Source organism: Monopterus albus, unplaced genomic scaffold, assembly GCF_001952655.1.
Source record: "Monopterus albus unplaced genomic scaffold, M_albus_1.0 scaffold107.1, whole genome shotgun sequence".
Taxonomy (NCBI): domain Eukaryota; kingdom Metazoa; phylum Chordata; class Actinopteri; order Synbranchiformes; family Synbranchidae; genus Monopterus; species Monopterus albus.
Genome location: NW_018127987.1, coordinates 175,503 through 190,308, shown reverse-complemented (window position 1 = coordinate 190,308; position 14,806 = coordinate 175,503). Strand labels below are relative to the sequence as shown.

General features: G+C 38.2%; 2 protein-coding genes across 2 annotated transcripts; both read left to right on the top strand.

The window, feature by feature from the left end:
• Positions 1–1,881: 1,881 nt before the first annotated feature.
• Positions 1,882–9,046, top strand: rap1gapl (RAP1 GTPase activating protein-like). The gene is made up of 19 exons (XM_020610909.1): positions 1,882–1,982; positions 2,129–2,161; positions 2,284–2,374; positions 2,552–2,587; positions 2,673–2,720; positions 2,853–3,050; positions 3,135–3,232; positions 3,836–3,914; positions 4,398–4,451; positions 4,542–4,625; positions 4,736–4,836; positions 4,925–5,054; positions 5,183–5,338; positions 5,619–5,690; positions 7,634–7,720; positions 7,834–7,989; positions 8,089–8,172; positions 8,264–8,283; positions 8,375–9,046. Exons 1-19 carry the CDS (start codon positions 1,912–1,914, stop codon positions 8,463–8,465), a joined length of 1,689 nt encoding a protein of 562 aa, XP_020466565.1. The 5' UTR covers positions 1,882–1,911; the 3' UTR covers positions 8,466–9,046.
• A 1,375-nt stretch (positions 9,047–10,421) lies between these two features.
• On the top strand, positions 10,422–12,888 carry LOC109966149 (glutathione S-transferase kappa 1). The gene is made up of 8 exons (XM_020610780.1): positions 10,422–10,620; positions 10,758–10,999; positions 11,089–11,170; positions 11,257–11,385; positions 11,892–12,037; positions 12,114–12,230; positions 12,325–12,418; positions 12,655–12,888. The coding sequence occupies exons 2-8, from the start codon at positions 10,931–10,933 to the stop codon at positions 12,702–12,704; spliced, it is 687 nt and encodes a 228-aa protein (XP_020466436.1). The 5' UTR covers positions 10,422–10,620; positions 10,758–10,930; the 3' UTR covers positions 12,705–12,888.
• The last annotated feature ends 1,918 nt before the right edge of the window (positions 12,889–14,806 follow it).

The window sequence follows — 14,806 nt, the reverse complement described above, 5'->3', positions numbered from 1 at the left end:
ATTCAAGAGTGTTTTGAATTTGAATGTTGTCTGTAAATAAGTAGCCAATTGATAAGGGGTGCTTTGAAGACAGGCAGAAGCAGCTCTCTAATGGTGGGCCTAAAAGTTTTCATTCATGATAATAACCACGATCAAAGGTAAAAAATACAAAGGGCAGTTAATGAGATATGGGACAGTGTTGCAAAGGAAGGCGGACGTTTTCCTCGGTTTACTTTTGTACATACCTGTACTTTAGGTCTGCATTTCTATTTTATTCTGCTTTGTATTCCTCATTCACACTATTAACTCCACTATTTGACAACAGATTACTAAACTACCCAATATTAGCCTATATAAAGTAGTTAAAATATTTTACTTCACACAACATTAAAATAAGCGTCCACAGTAGACCCATATATTGGAACATTAGAGAAAAGCCCAACAGGAACCATTCTGCTATTGGTCACTATTTAAAAAAAAATCATTCAGTTTTCTGTGATGTTATTCTGAAAAAACAATGTGATCTGAAACAAAAATATTTTAACTAGTGGCCGTCAACCCTACGATTAGAATTATAGGATACTGCAGGCCCTGCCTACATCTAAAAAAAGGTTTATCAATGGGATTTTAATACAACAGTGCTCCAGTGGAAAATCCATGACATATTGACATTTCTGAGTAGTAAAAAATACCATGACATGATATGAAAAATGTGTTTGGTTACAACAGATCAAAAATCAGCAATGCAGCTGGCTAATTAAAAATGATTGACTCAGCTATAATATTCATCACGACCAAAAATATATAGAATTATAAAACATGTCTTAGATGTTGCCTGCATCAGTCTTTGTACTGCAGCTATCTAGTCTCTTAACCTATCTCTGGAACTCTTCTACACTTAACCTTTATTTTAAATTTAAAGCAGTGATGGAAAGTAACTAAGTACTAGATTTACTCAAGTAATGAACTTTAGTTCAATTTTGAGGTAGTTTTAGAGTATTTTAACTACTTCTACTCCACAATTTCAGCATTAGCCTAAATATTTTAGCTACTATTTACTCAACTACCTGACCACTGTTCAGATTAAGATTTTACATAAACTTGCAAAATAAAATGCATTGGTATATATAACATTTGTTGTTCTCCTTAGGGTCCTTGTCAAATGTTTTCAGTGTCTGTAGGTTGTTAGGTTGTCATTGTCTATATGTTATAGAATGTTACAATGTTATATAAGGTTGCAAGAAAGTGAAGTGATTTGTTTGCTTTTATTCTTTAGTCCAAATTTTAACTTGTAGCATTTAGATAAATGAGGTCAATACCTCTATTAATATCATATAATTAAGATGCAAAATAAACAGAAACATTGTAAATGTTTTAATATGCTTCTTTCTGTGTCCATCTCTTTCTTTTTGTTTTCCTTCCTTCACCCTCCCTCCCTCTCTCTCTCTCTCTCGCCCCCCCCACCTCCACCCCTCAGACCAACTTCACCCTCCCCTGCTGTCTATCTCCTCACCCTTACTGTGTGTGCTGTCAATAATTGATGATCCTTACTAACTCAAAGGGTAACAGGTCCAGGAGAAAAGGTCTCACCCATTTCTTTATTTATTTACAAGTCTATCTTTAAGCTCAGTCAGTCTGAGAAACCATCATGAGTGTTTATTTGAGCACAAAGATTGATGGCAGGAAGTATCTTGACTGTGTCCATTTTCTAGTTTGTGGCAGCTGCTACACCTGTGACCATGCGCGGGTTAATGCTGCCTGGCTGGCTGACAGCAGGGCAGAGGGAGAAAAGGGAAGCTTAAATGAGTAAGAGGCAGGGGGCAGAGAGGAGGAGGAGTGACAGAATGATAGAGTGAATTAAATTCAACCTTAACCAGCCCTGATTGACTCAGCAGCAAACTGGTATGTAGAAACATTAGTGCCACCAACGGCATGGAGAAAGAAAAGAGGAATGACATGTCCTTCTCCAGAAAAAGGAGTTTAACTTTTGGGGCATTTGGAGGGTGAGTAAAGACACTGTCTCAAATTAGGAGAAAAAAAGACAATTGAATTGCTACACATCCTGAATAAATTACTGTTTTTAGACATAAGCAGCCCTGTTTGTTTAAGATCACCCATCTCTGAATAGTTTTCACTTCCTTGTTTACAGTGTGGACAGATTCACATATGGAAATGAGATGAGGTGAGGCTTTATTTTTTGTTTTATTGCAGCTGTTTTTGAGTTACATTAACATTTATTGTATGGAGTGAAGGAAGAGTGATGAAATGTTCTGTCTTCTTGTGTAAATCAACTTGTTGCTGTAGACCCGAACCTGCAGAGGACAACATACTGGACATCCTGGACTCTCCCACCAGTGAGAGCAAGACTTTCCTCTCTGCCAGCAGCAACCAGAGGGTGATCTAACTCTTATTTTAATTAAATATACCTAGTGTATCTTTATAGATTGCATTTCTGAGAAGCCAGTTTCCACTCGCAGCTGAATCATTTGCCATGTTCCTCTTCCTCCCCATGTTTGTCCTTCCCTTTCTCTCCATCTGCATGTCTATTTGGTGTCTGCTGCCTGTTGTTCAGGACACAGAGCTGTTTGAAATCATTGAAAAGCTGCAGGTGAGTTACAGCATAACTGATCTTGCGTTGTACAGTGATGTCTCAGCAGCAGAAATGTCCTATTATCAATACTCTTGTCCATCAGGGCAGCAGGATCAATGAGCAGCGCTGTGAATTCCCGCTGCCTCTGAAGGTTAGTTTTCAATCGGAGAATTTTAAAAAAGCTGACTCATGGTTGTGATCACATGCCTGTGTTACCCACTTAATCTTCACCAAACAAGACAAGACAGGTCCTTGCCTTTATTCTCCTTTGTGTCTACTTTAGTCTCAGCTTTTAACAATAGGTGGAGAACTGCCACTCATCCTCCCTTCAAAGCTGGGGGGGTACTGGATAGACCCCCCACTGGAGAGGGTTGTAGATGTGAGTCCCACCTGTTCCCACTTTGGCTTTGATCCAGAAAGCTACGACATTATGGAAAGAGATGGAGAGGCCAGGATCTACCATGAGTTCTTCCGCTCACGAGTCAGTAGGCTATGACAGAAATCTCAAGGAATAGGATCCTTCCTGGACTGGTATTTATGATTTATCATCTTTTCTCCTCCATAGTACCATCATTCATTCACAGCAGTCGATCCATCTTTAGGCCCTCTGGTTCTCTCTGTATGTCTGGAGGAAGAGGAGAATAAGCTACGGGTGATATTAAGGTGAAGATCTTTGGCCATTTTAAAAAAGTATGACATTTCCCAGGGCATTGTGCTTCCCCCCTCCACTCACAAATACATTAATGTTACTTGCCTTGAATGTTTGAGCTTCAGGGATGTATGTGCAGAGTCTGACACTAAAAGGTTGTTTTTATATTCACCTGCTAAGAAAACTCCTCTGTACTCACCTTAAGTCTGAGTTTAATACATACAGTACATGCACAGGCACAGTTTATTTAGAAACCAGCCGTGTTCCAATAAGCAACTAAAACAGAACATTTCAATGAAGTTCGGAGATATGTTATGTCTGATAGTTAAACTTTATAAATAAAGACTTTTTACATATTCACAGATTCTGGATAATTTATTGATGGAGAAAAAGTAGATGTAGTTTTAAGAAATTTTAACAATGTACTTGATCTTCTTTAAGGAAAAGCCATATCGGACACACACTATTAGTAAAAAGAGTATATTCAAAGCAGAGCATATTCATTTATCATGTTTGGAGGGCATCTTTACATTTTATTTGAATGTGCCTGTATAGTGTTAAGTGACAGTAACTTCACTGCAGACACTTACACGGAACATTTGTTTTTTGCCTCACAGAATGAGAGAGTGCTCTCTGCACGGAGTTTTCTCCGTGTCTCTTTTCCCCAACATCCCATCTGCTGTTGAATTAGCAAAGGTATCAAACTACTTATTCTGGTAGAGGAAGTATTCATATTCATAAGTAAAAGTAACAGTATCAGACTGAAAAAGTACCCAGGAACTACAAAGATATTAGCATAAATAACCATGAGTAAAATTCTTCACAAAAAATTACAGTTTTATATCTTTATGTTTGAAGCCTGAAATGTGGCAAAAGGTCGCAAAGTTCAAGGGGGCCGAATACTTTCGCAAGGCACTGTATACAGCTTATAGCTGATCCCTTGTTTTGTATGTATAATTAAAAAGAATAATAATTTGCTATATAACTAGTAACTATAGCTGTAAAATAATTGCAGTGGATTAAAAGGTGAAATATTTCCCTCTGTAAAGTTTTGATAAAAAAAAATACAAGTTGCTCAAATCTGCACTTAGGTGCATGAGTAAATGTAATTTGTTGCTTTCTACCACCAACACATGGCTAAATAAGTGTTGTCTACACCTTAACTATCATATTTTTCAGTTGCTGTGTGATAGAGTTACCATCTCAAAGTTTGAAGTCGTCAGCTACCTCAAGGTAATGCTCTAAAATTACTAACCAATAAAAATTTCTACTTATTTTAAACAGATTCTGTCAAAACCTTTCTCCCTCTCATTCACCCCTCAGGCTCCAGATCTCATAACTGCATTTGATGAACACAGAGTGTCTCCTAATTTCAAGTTTGGCGTTTTGTATCAAAAGGACGGACAGGTAATAAGAACTGGCATTTTACTTTGCGATGTCTTCCATTCATAAAGATCACTGAAACATGGCGCCGTATCGTAACCACCCCCTCTCAGACACCACCCATCTCTCCCTAGTTCACTGAGGAGGACATACTTAGCAACAATGATGAAAATGAAGAGTTTAAAGAGTTCCTGTCTATTTTGGGGGAGACGATTCAACTGCAAGGTTTTACTGGGTAAAGTATGCTGATGCTCTTCATTTGGAGAACTGACGTATACAATATGTAAAATCACATGACTGCTTCTTGTCACTCCCTTTCACAGGTTCAGAGGAGGACTGGACGTGTGTCATGGTCAGACAGGAAGCGAAGCAGTCTTCACTTCCTTTCGTGGAAGAGAAATCATGTTCCATGTCGCAACTAAACTGCCTTTCACAGAGTGCGACCCACAGCAGGTTACTGTCTGACTGATCATTCACAGCTCCACCTTTCTGAGGATATTTTTGAGACTCTTTAGAAAACAAGTGACATGAGCAGATGCTGATCATTTTTTTCTTCTCCTTCTCTTCATCTTTCTGTACAGTTACAAAGAAAAAGACACATTGGTAATGACATCGTAGCTTTGGTCTACCAGGAAGGCCAAACTCCTTTTCTATCTGATGTTATCAAGTCTCATTTCCTGCATTGTTTCCTGGTGATCCGAAGGATTCAGAAGGAGACAGGTGAAGCTGCATACCAGGTGAACAGAAAATAGCCAAAATAGCCGCAGTTAAATCTGTCATCTGTCGTGTTTTTTGAAGTTAATCAATTAATCATTAAATAAAAATACTTCTAGAGCCTGACCAATCATATATTTTTTAGGGTGAACTGATACTGACTTTAAAGATTCCAACATATGTGACATAATTAATCTTTTTCTTTTTCACAAGGATACCTTGAATTTGGAATTTTTATCAACATACCAAGGGGAACATTTTCATTTATCAGTCAAGCTCAAACATTTTTCCTCCTCTTTACAGGTGTCTGTCACAGCCAGAGAGGATGTTCCCCCATTTGGTCCAGTCCTCCCAGATCCTCCCATCTTTAAAGATGTAAGAAACAAAACTACAGTGTAGATGTGAGCTGCCTTTATTTTGGCAACACCTGTGGTTTTCCTACTATATGACAATTTAAACTAATTCCAGTAAAACAAAAAGGCCAGTTATGTAATGTGCCTCATCCTTTCTGCCTAGTTTTTAAAATCTTTATCTGATTTTTTTTTTTACTTCTACATGCCTGAATACAGTGGGGAAAAGAATTATTTGATCCCCTGCTGTTTGTGTAGGTTTACCCACTTACAAAGAAGTGAAAGGTCTATAATTTTTTATCATAGGTTTATTCTAAAGGATAGAGACAGAATATCAACAAAAAGACCCCAAAAGGCACATGATACAAATATTATAAACTGAATTGCATTTCAGTGAGTAAAATAAGTATTTGATCCCCAAGCAAAACATGACTTAGTACTTGGTGGAGAAACCCTTGTTGGCAAGCACAGAGGTAAGACATTTCTTGTAGTTGGTAACCAGGTTTGCACACATCTCAGGAGGGATTTTGGTCCACACTTCTTTACAGATATTGTCTAAATCCTTAAGGTTTCTTGGCTGTCACTGCAACTTAAAGTTTCAGCTCCCTCCATAGATTTTCTATAGGATTAAGGTCTGTAGACTGGATAGGCCACTCCATGACTTTAATGTGCTTCTTCTTGAGCCACGCCTTTGTTGCCTTGGTGGTATGTTTTGGGTCATTGTCATGCTGGAAGAGCCATCCATGACCCATCTTCAGTGTCCTGGCTGAGGGAAGGAGGCTCTCATCCAAGATTTTACAATACATGGCCCCGTCCATCGGCTCCTTGATGCAGCAAAGTCGGCCTGTACCTTAGGCAGAGAAACAGCCTCAAAGCATAATGTTCCCACCTCTGTGTTTGACTTTAAGGATTGTGCTCTTAGGGTCATACTCAGCATTTTGATTCCTCCAAACACGGCAAGTCAAGTTTATGCCAAAGAGCTGAATTTGGGTCTCATCTGACCACAGCACTTTCTCCCAATGCTTCTCTGAATCATTTAGATGTTCATTGGCAAAATTCAGATGGGCCTGTAGATGTACCTTCTTGAGGAGTGGGACCTTGCAGGTGCTGCAGGATTTCAATCTCTGGTGGCGTACTGTTTTCCCAATGGCTTGTTTGGTGTCTGTGGTCCCAGCTGCCTTGCGATCATTCACAAGCTCCTCCCGTGTAGTTCTGGGCTGATCCCTCACTTTTCTTATGATCATCCTTACCCCATGAAATCTTGCATGGAGCTCCAGACCGAGGGCGACTGATGTATTTCTTCCATTTGCGAATAGCCACTACAACACTTGTCTCCTTCTCACCAAGCTTCTTGCTGATGGTCTTGTAGACCATTCCAGCCTTGTGCAGGTCTACTATCTTATCCCTGACTTCCTTTGACAGCTCTTTGGTCTTGCCCATGGTGGTGAGGTTTGAATGGAAGATAGAGAAACTCTGTGGACACGTGTCTTTTATACACATAACGAATTGTCGTTAGAAGCACCTTCTTAAACTGACAGGACTAATTTGTGCACCACATGAGCACATACTCAGTCTGTGGGACCCAGAATTATTGTTGGTTGGTAGTGGATCAAAAACTTATCTTACTCACTGAAATGCAATTCAGTTTATAACATCTGTATCATGTGCTTTTAGGGGATTTTTGTTGATATTCTGTCTCTATCCTTTAGAATAAACCTATAATAAAAATTATAGACCTTTCATTTCTTTGTAAGTGGGCAAACCTGCAAAATCAACAGGGCATCAAATAATTCTTTTCCCCATTGTATTTTGCTTGTCTTTTTAATAAACCTTGCTTTTATTAGTAAACTTAGCTTTTGCTTCATGTGTGCAGCCTGTGAGCATTTCCATTTACATCTTCCTTACCTGAACTGTTATAGTATGCATGACTCTTTCACGGGTCATGGTCTCCTCTGGCCTGTTTTTTAGCATTCTCTGCTGAGAGAATTCCTTCTGACCAAACTCATCAATGCAGAGATTTCATGCTATAAAGCTGAGCAGTTCAGCAGACTCGAGGTAAGGGAAAACAGCTTTTATTATGCCTTTTGTTATTAGTGGTATCCAAGCTTGTTTTCTGATTTTATTGTCCGCCCTCTGTGCTCTTGTGTTCCTCCTTTTCTCTTACGAAGCTCCGCACTCGTTCATCACTCCTTGAGAGCTTACAGACTGAACTCTCCACCCGTTCCCAGTGCATGATCGGTGATCCATCTCTGTCTGCTCTCCCTACTTCTGAGGGTGCACGGGGGGTGTCTGAGGGGAGCGGGGGATTCATTGAAAACTTTAAGGTGAATTTTGGCCTCACTTGCTTTTGAAGTTTCAGAAACTCTCCTGCTTGCCTTTATTGATTTAACTCCAATTTTCTTACCTCTGAAATCAATTATTAGAGGGCCATCAGAGTGCGGAGCCACTCTTTTGAGACTCTCGGAGTACCCAGGAAGAGTGGTGGCGGTGGCTCACAGAAGCCAAAGGTAAAAACTCATTGTTATACATGTCACGCATTTCAGTCTTAATGTTTATGGAAAGGTTTGAGTTAATATTACTTTCTAACTTCCTTTACAGACAGAGAAAGATGGAGAGAGGTAAGAGTGATTAGCAGTCAGAAAAAATACCATGTTTCTCACTTTAGCAATGCAGGTAATTGTTCTCCCTGTTTTCTGTTTTTTTTTTCAGTGACAAATCTCCAGGCCCTCAGTCTGCACTCTCTGACAGTTTGGGATCAGCTGACCACAAAGATCAAACAAGTCCTCAGGAGGAGACATAAAAGAATAATGTTAATCTGTAGATTTTAGACCTTAATATACATGTAGACATTGCTAGCCTATATGGTTACTACTTTATTATCCTGATGGATGACTTATATGTAAATAGAGTGTAAAAGTAAATAGTATTTCTGATAATATAAATATTTTACTGTCATAGCAGTGATATTTTAGATTTATATAAATCTTTCAATTGTATTTCAGTGAAATGTACAACATATAAAACTGCCAAGACAGGCTTACAGAAAAGCAGTGAGAGAAGTGTTCAGTTATTAAAAATGACAAATTTTATGCTGGTGTGTTAATAATGTCAGGAAAACTGTTTTACTTCAATAATGGATGTTGGATCTTTATATACAGTAGATCACTAAAAGTAAAAGCCTATCAGCAGGCAAAGAGTCAGTGCCTGAGTCATACATGTGAAACTAATTAGCACAATATGCATAAAATGAAGGGTGACATGTTCAGGGAAGATGAATTAAATGATACCAGTAAAACAGCATCTTGGAAAATTGTTGATTGGTGGTAAATGAATGTTGCATCACATGTAACAGCCCTGTCTGATTTACAGTGCAGCCCCATGGTTCATAAATGCCAATACCCCTCTGCTTATTTATAATGGCATGCATACAAGTGCATGCAAATATATTGTAGCCATCTGAGCTGACAGAGTACATAGAACAGGTTCCAGTGTGTTGAGCTTTATTTAGGTTTCTGCTCATATGTGTGAAAGGCACTGATTATATGAATGTACTGGTCAAATAGTCACTTAAATTACAGTTGAAATGTTAACTATTCAAGTTCAACTGAGTAAATTCAATTATGCAAAATAAAAAAGTGACAATAATATGAATAAATTTTTTACAGAAATGCATCAGTTACAAAAAAAAACCCTTTATATTGCTAATGTCAAACAATAGGGCAGGGAACAGAAGGAGATGTCATTACCTGTCAGACTCAGTCAGACACTTCACATGTAAACACAACAAGGCTCTGTAATCATCCTGAATCACTTCAGTATACACAGTAAGATGAATATAGTGTCTATGGTGACAAGGTAAGGAGACTAGCAGTAGTAGTAGTTTTCAGATATATATGTATGTAAAAATACATTACAAGTAAATGTCTTAATTCAACATTATACATAATGTAAAGTAAAAAGCATTATCAGTTATAATGCACAACAGTTGTAATAAAGTTTGGGGAAATTGTACATTTTGTTGATTAAAAAGAAGGAAACAAAACCCCTTTAAATGTTAATGCACAGTTACTTTTTATTTCATGAACTTTAAAAAGCAGAAAAATTGTAATCATAATTGTAGTGGATCGTTCAAAGGTTTGCCAATTGTTAAGCACCTCAGGGGAAATATTCTGTTTAGGGGTTGTGTGGCAGCCATTGTCACAGAAAACACTGCACAGACCTAGGGAAGAATAGATTTCACTAAATATCAACAAATTCTGGTTGAAAATGTCATGCAGCGAATCAAAAAGGAAGACAACCAGAAGGACACTGAAAATCTGTGGGTAGACCTTAAACATGCCAAAAACAGCCCAAAATGTCTCAAAATGTCTCAAAACTGGAGGAGTAGGTAGAATCAGCAATAGAAAGCTAAGATAAATTTTAGGTTTTCTGTGTTTTCTGTACTAGCCTAAATGTGAAGAAATGTTATAATTAAATCAACAATAATAAAAGCACAATAAACATAATAATAAACACAGAAGATGAACCAAAAAGCTGAAGTACATCAGATTTTTATTTTCTTCTTGGAAATGCAACTAGGAATAGATAGTTATCAAATAGTTAAAAGGAAGTTATTAGAAAACGTCCTTTTTATTGCTTACATACAGGTAGTGTTCTACATTCCAGTCAGGTAGGTGGCGGTAATGCATATAAACCATGGATGAACCCCGACTATCACCCACATAGACAACCGCCGGTACATTCAAGGAAGAAGAAGAAGAAGAAGAAGAAGAAGAAGAAGAAGAAGAAGAACTTTTCTTTGAAGACTGGAACGGATGTCTTAAAAGTATTTTTACCTACAAGAAACCGGACTGATATTAAACTAAGAAGAAGAAGAAGAAGAGGACGAAGGCGTAGAAGAAGAAAACAAAGCTGGTCGATTGTAAATTATTCCGCAGGACGGTAGCAATGTGACGGTGAGTTTAGATTATTCAGACCCATTATTATGCTGATCAGACATTGTTACTGAGTCTGTTCGAATGTTTTTCAGCTCTAGACAATTGTAGCTAATTTTAATTTAGGTTTTGTCCAATTCTGTTGTCACATTTCGCAGGTTTTGGCTTCCAGCAGCCCGTCCCCCCCTCTGAGTAGTTGAACTCTGACACACTGAGTAGTACAGTGAGGTTGCTTCTGGGCTCCCACATTAGTTGCGTAATAATTAGCTATCTTTACACTTAATGTAAATATTCTTAACGAAAGTAAGAACCAGTGACTGCATTCCCGAAGATGACCTCCAGGAAAGTGATCGAGTTGTTCTACGATGTCGTTTCTCCGTACTCTTGGCTTGCCTTTGAGGTTTGTGCATTTTTAAAATGTCAGCGTCAATAACACGACCAGAGACTTTGCTAAAAACGAGGCTTTACACAGATAAATTGTGATTACAGGTCATGTGCCGCTACAGAAACACGTGGAACATAGATCTCAAATTGCGCCCCGCATTTCTCGGTGGCATCATGCAAGGATCAGGTAAACACATGTGGTATCCGTAAACAATTGGAAAACATGTTGCATATTCATATTGCTGTCATTATTCTGTTTATCTGTGATGACAGGCAACAAGCCCCCTGCCGTGATTCCAAACAAATTCGCATACATGGCCAAGGATCTGGCTCGCTTGGGACAGTATTTTGATGTTCCCCTGCGTTATCCCTCTGACCCCTTTGAGGTCATGTTCAATAAAGGTACATTACAAACAGGATCTGATATAGTATTGTTTAGACCATGATTAGATCAGCCTGCTAGAGCACTTTTTCCTGACTCCAACTTTGCTTTGTGGTAATTTGAGTGAACTCAGTTTTGTTTAGGAATATGCTTTGTGTAGGCACAATATCAGCAGAAATAATGAAGGTCTGCAGCAATCAAATGATTAGTCAGTCAACACTAAATGAATCAGCAACTATGTTGGTAATAGTCATATTGGTCCATATAAACCAAAAATTTAATGTGAAGGTTTAATACTTTTTCCCAAATATGACAGTAAACTTTCTTTGGGTTTTGGACTGTTTGTTGAATAAAACAAGCTAACAACTTACTGTATGTCACCTTCAGGGCCTTGAGGTGAGATGTTAAAGCAGGTCCATAAAACTGCATTAATTCATATCTTTACCCACTAGGGGACAGCTGTGGTATTTTTCTTTACTGAGCAAAGCTGTTAAGAACTTTCAAGTCTTCTGTTTTTGTATCACAGGCTCCTTGCCGGCAATGCGATTTTTAACAGCGGTACATGAGGGGGAGAAGGGAAGAGACAAGCAGGTAGAGCAGGTGTCCCGGGAGCTGTGGAGGAGGATCTGGTATGAGGACAAAGACATCACTGAACCTGCGTCACTGTCTGAGGTACCATCTCATCTGGCCTGGCTGCATTTTGAAGGTTTAAGAAGCACTATTTAGTTTTGTTACACTTTATTTGCAGGCAGCGATCAAAGCAGGACTGTCTGACAGTGAGATTACAGAAGTGTTGAAGCAGTACACCTCAAAGGACATCAAAGACAAACTGAAAAGTGCAACACAGAATGCGCTTGATTATGGGGTCAGTTGTCCTTCAGTTCTCCTTCTGGACTCAGGCAACAGATACAAGGCCTCACAACCTAATGAACAAAATCTCTCCTGTTGCTTCTTCTCAGGCATTTGGCTTCCCTCTGCTGGTGTGTCATGTAAACAGCAAGCCAGAGATATTTTTTGGATCAGACAGATTTGAGCTCATGGCCCACTGCATTGGTGAGAAGACTATTGTAATATGCATTAATCAGAAACACAACACTCAATGTAAATGTGACAATATAAACATCAACACTTAACATGACACTTCTTGATCTACTGTTGCAATGATCAGAGAATTGTATTGTTTATAGACACTTTGGTACTTTTATTTAGATACTGAAACATTTGATAACATGTCTAACTGTGTTGTGGCTTTTCTGTTTTGCTTAATCTCATGTTATTTATGGTTTTAGGAGAGAAGTGGCTGGGGCCTCTGCCTGACAAATCATCTGCCAAGCTGTGAGGTGAAAGCCGTTGGTGTGCTCACAGATTGTCCAATTGTGATTTTCTCAAATAAGTCAAAATATCATATTTTCTATGCTGTCTTCTGAAATGAAGCAGTAACATTCTAATGAATGTAATCAAAAAGTAATTCAAACAATATAACATACCACTTTACTGTGCCTATTAAAAGAAGGCTGACAAATTCTTGGTGTTCTTTTCTCTGAGAATACAAGATTTACACTGGAGTTTAGTTGTTTACACAAAAATCTACATGTATAGTTTTTTTAATAATGACATTGTTTAGCTTGATATGAAAATACCAGTACTTTGTAAATGTCATTTGGTGTGTATGTTCCTTACTAAACATAAAGTAGGATTAAGGTTTCCAGTAATTCAGCTCAACCAGAAGTGAGGTACATGTGTTTACCATGCTGAGTATATCAATACTACTTCAACCCCTTTAGTGTAATTTAAAAGACATTTTTTACATCATAACTCTGTCTGGCTCAGCATTAACTCAGAGCAAGGAGGTCCCAAGTTTAAACCCAATATCAACAAGACAAGCAGAGGCATTTCTGTGTTTGTATCCTCTGGTAGCTCAAATACGTGGAGACTAGGTTGGGTGGAAACAAAACTGCATATGCATGTTAGCTAGCGTGTATGTGGTTTTCTGTTTGTATTGTGGTTGACTGACGACTAGTCCAGGATGTAACCCTCCTCAGTCCCAGTGTTGGCTGAGATGAGCACTGGCACAATGTCAGGTGAGGACTCAAATACAAGACTCAGACTTAAATATACTGTATCAAGTTTACCTTTATTAACTTTAGCAAACCTTCATGGTACTGTACCATAAACACAGTAGATAGTGGATGTTGGATTTCAATCTCAAACCTCAATTTAACACTTTTCACAGAGCACAATATTAAATATCAGATTGGAAATTTACTAATCAGTGAAATCATGTGAGAGTTATTGTTTACTTGTGTTAATTTACTGACGACATTTTAAGCATGATGCATGCAATTGCTTAATGCGTGTTAGGAAATTGACCTTTGGCCCACAAAGCTGCTAATCAGACTCTACAAAAAGATGAATGATGCATTACAATAATCCATTCTGGTTAAAGAATCACAAGGTGCAACAGGCTGTTTGATGCCTCTCTGCTTCCTGCATTTTCCCATATTACCCCCATCAGCCCAAATCAGTTTTCAGAACTTTCATTTGCTTCCATCTTTCCCTTCACTTATTTTTTATGTGTATGTAAAATGTGTAAAACTTATTTAATTTATAAAAATGTCACACCTTTACTGGTTTACTGTGCTGTATTTATCGTAACCTTTTTCTTTGAGGCTCCTTTTGCTTCCTTCTCCACATCTTTCCTCATTGTCTATGTGGCTGTTTCCATGTGTTTTTTTTAACCCATTAATTAAAAATGATGTATTTTTCATCTATAATATTTTTATTGATTTACAGAAATATTTTTCTCAGAGATATTTGCTTAAAAAATGTATTATCTTTAGTCTTGCACATGTGCATAACAACCTTCATTTTTACAAAGAAACAATGGTTCACATGCATTTATGTCACGTTTGAATTGATTTTATTTATTTGTGATAGGGAAAAACCTGTGACATACCATAATAACACATTAACTTTGCAGAATACTATTTATATATTTCCGTATGGACAAATTCAGTTCATTGCTACAGTAAATACTCCAGAGATAGCAGAGCTTGTCTTGCCAGTTTCAGAACAATGAGGGTTAAACATTCTTAACAAAAGGCCAAGGACTAAAAATGACGAGGAGCGGCAGGACCAGTTTCCATAAACAAAGAGGAAAAAGGCAGGGCTGGAACTGGCTGACTTGCCGGTCAAAAGAAAAAACAAATTCGAGATTGTGGCAGAGCAAACTCTTAAGAAAGGCAGGGCAAGACTGGATTATACACCTGATAGCACTGCCGTGCATCAGGAGGAGCGAGCCAGAAAGGAGGAAGGGGTAAATAGAGAAGAGGGATAAGGTGTACTGTAGGTAAGGAGGGTGGAGTTAAGAAAACACTGAAGGTGGAACGTAGACAGAACAGAAAGTAGCACATCGATCCCCTGAGCCTGACACATCATTGA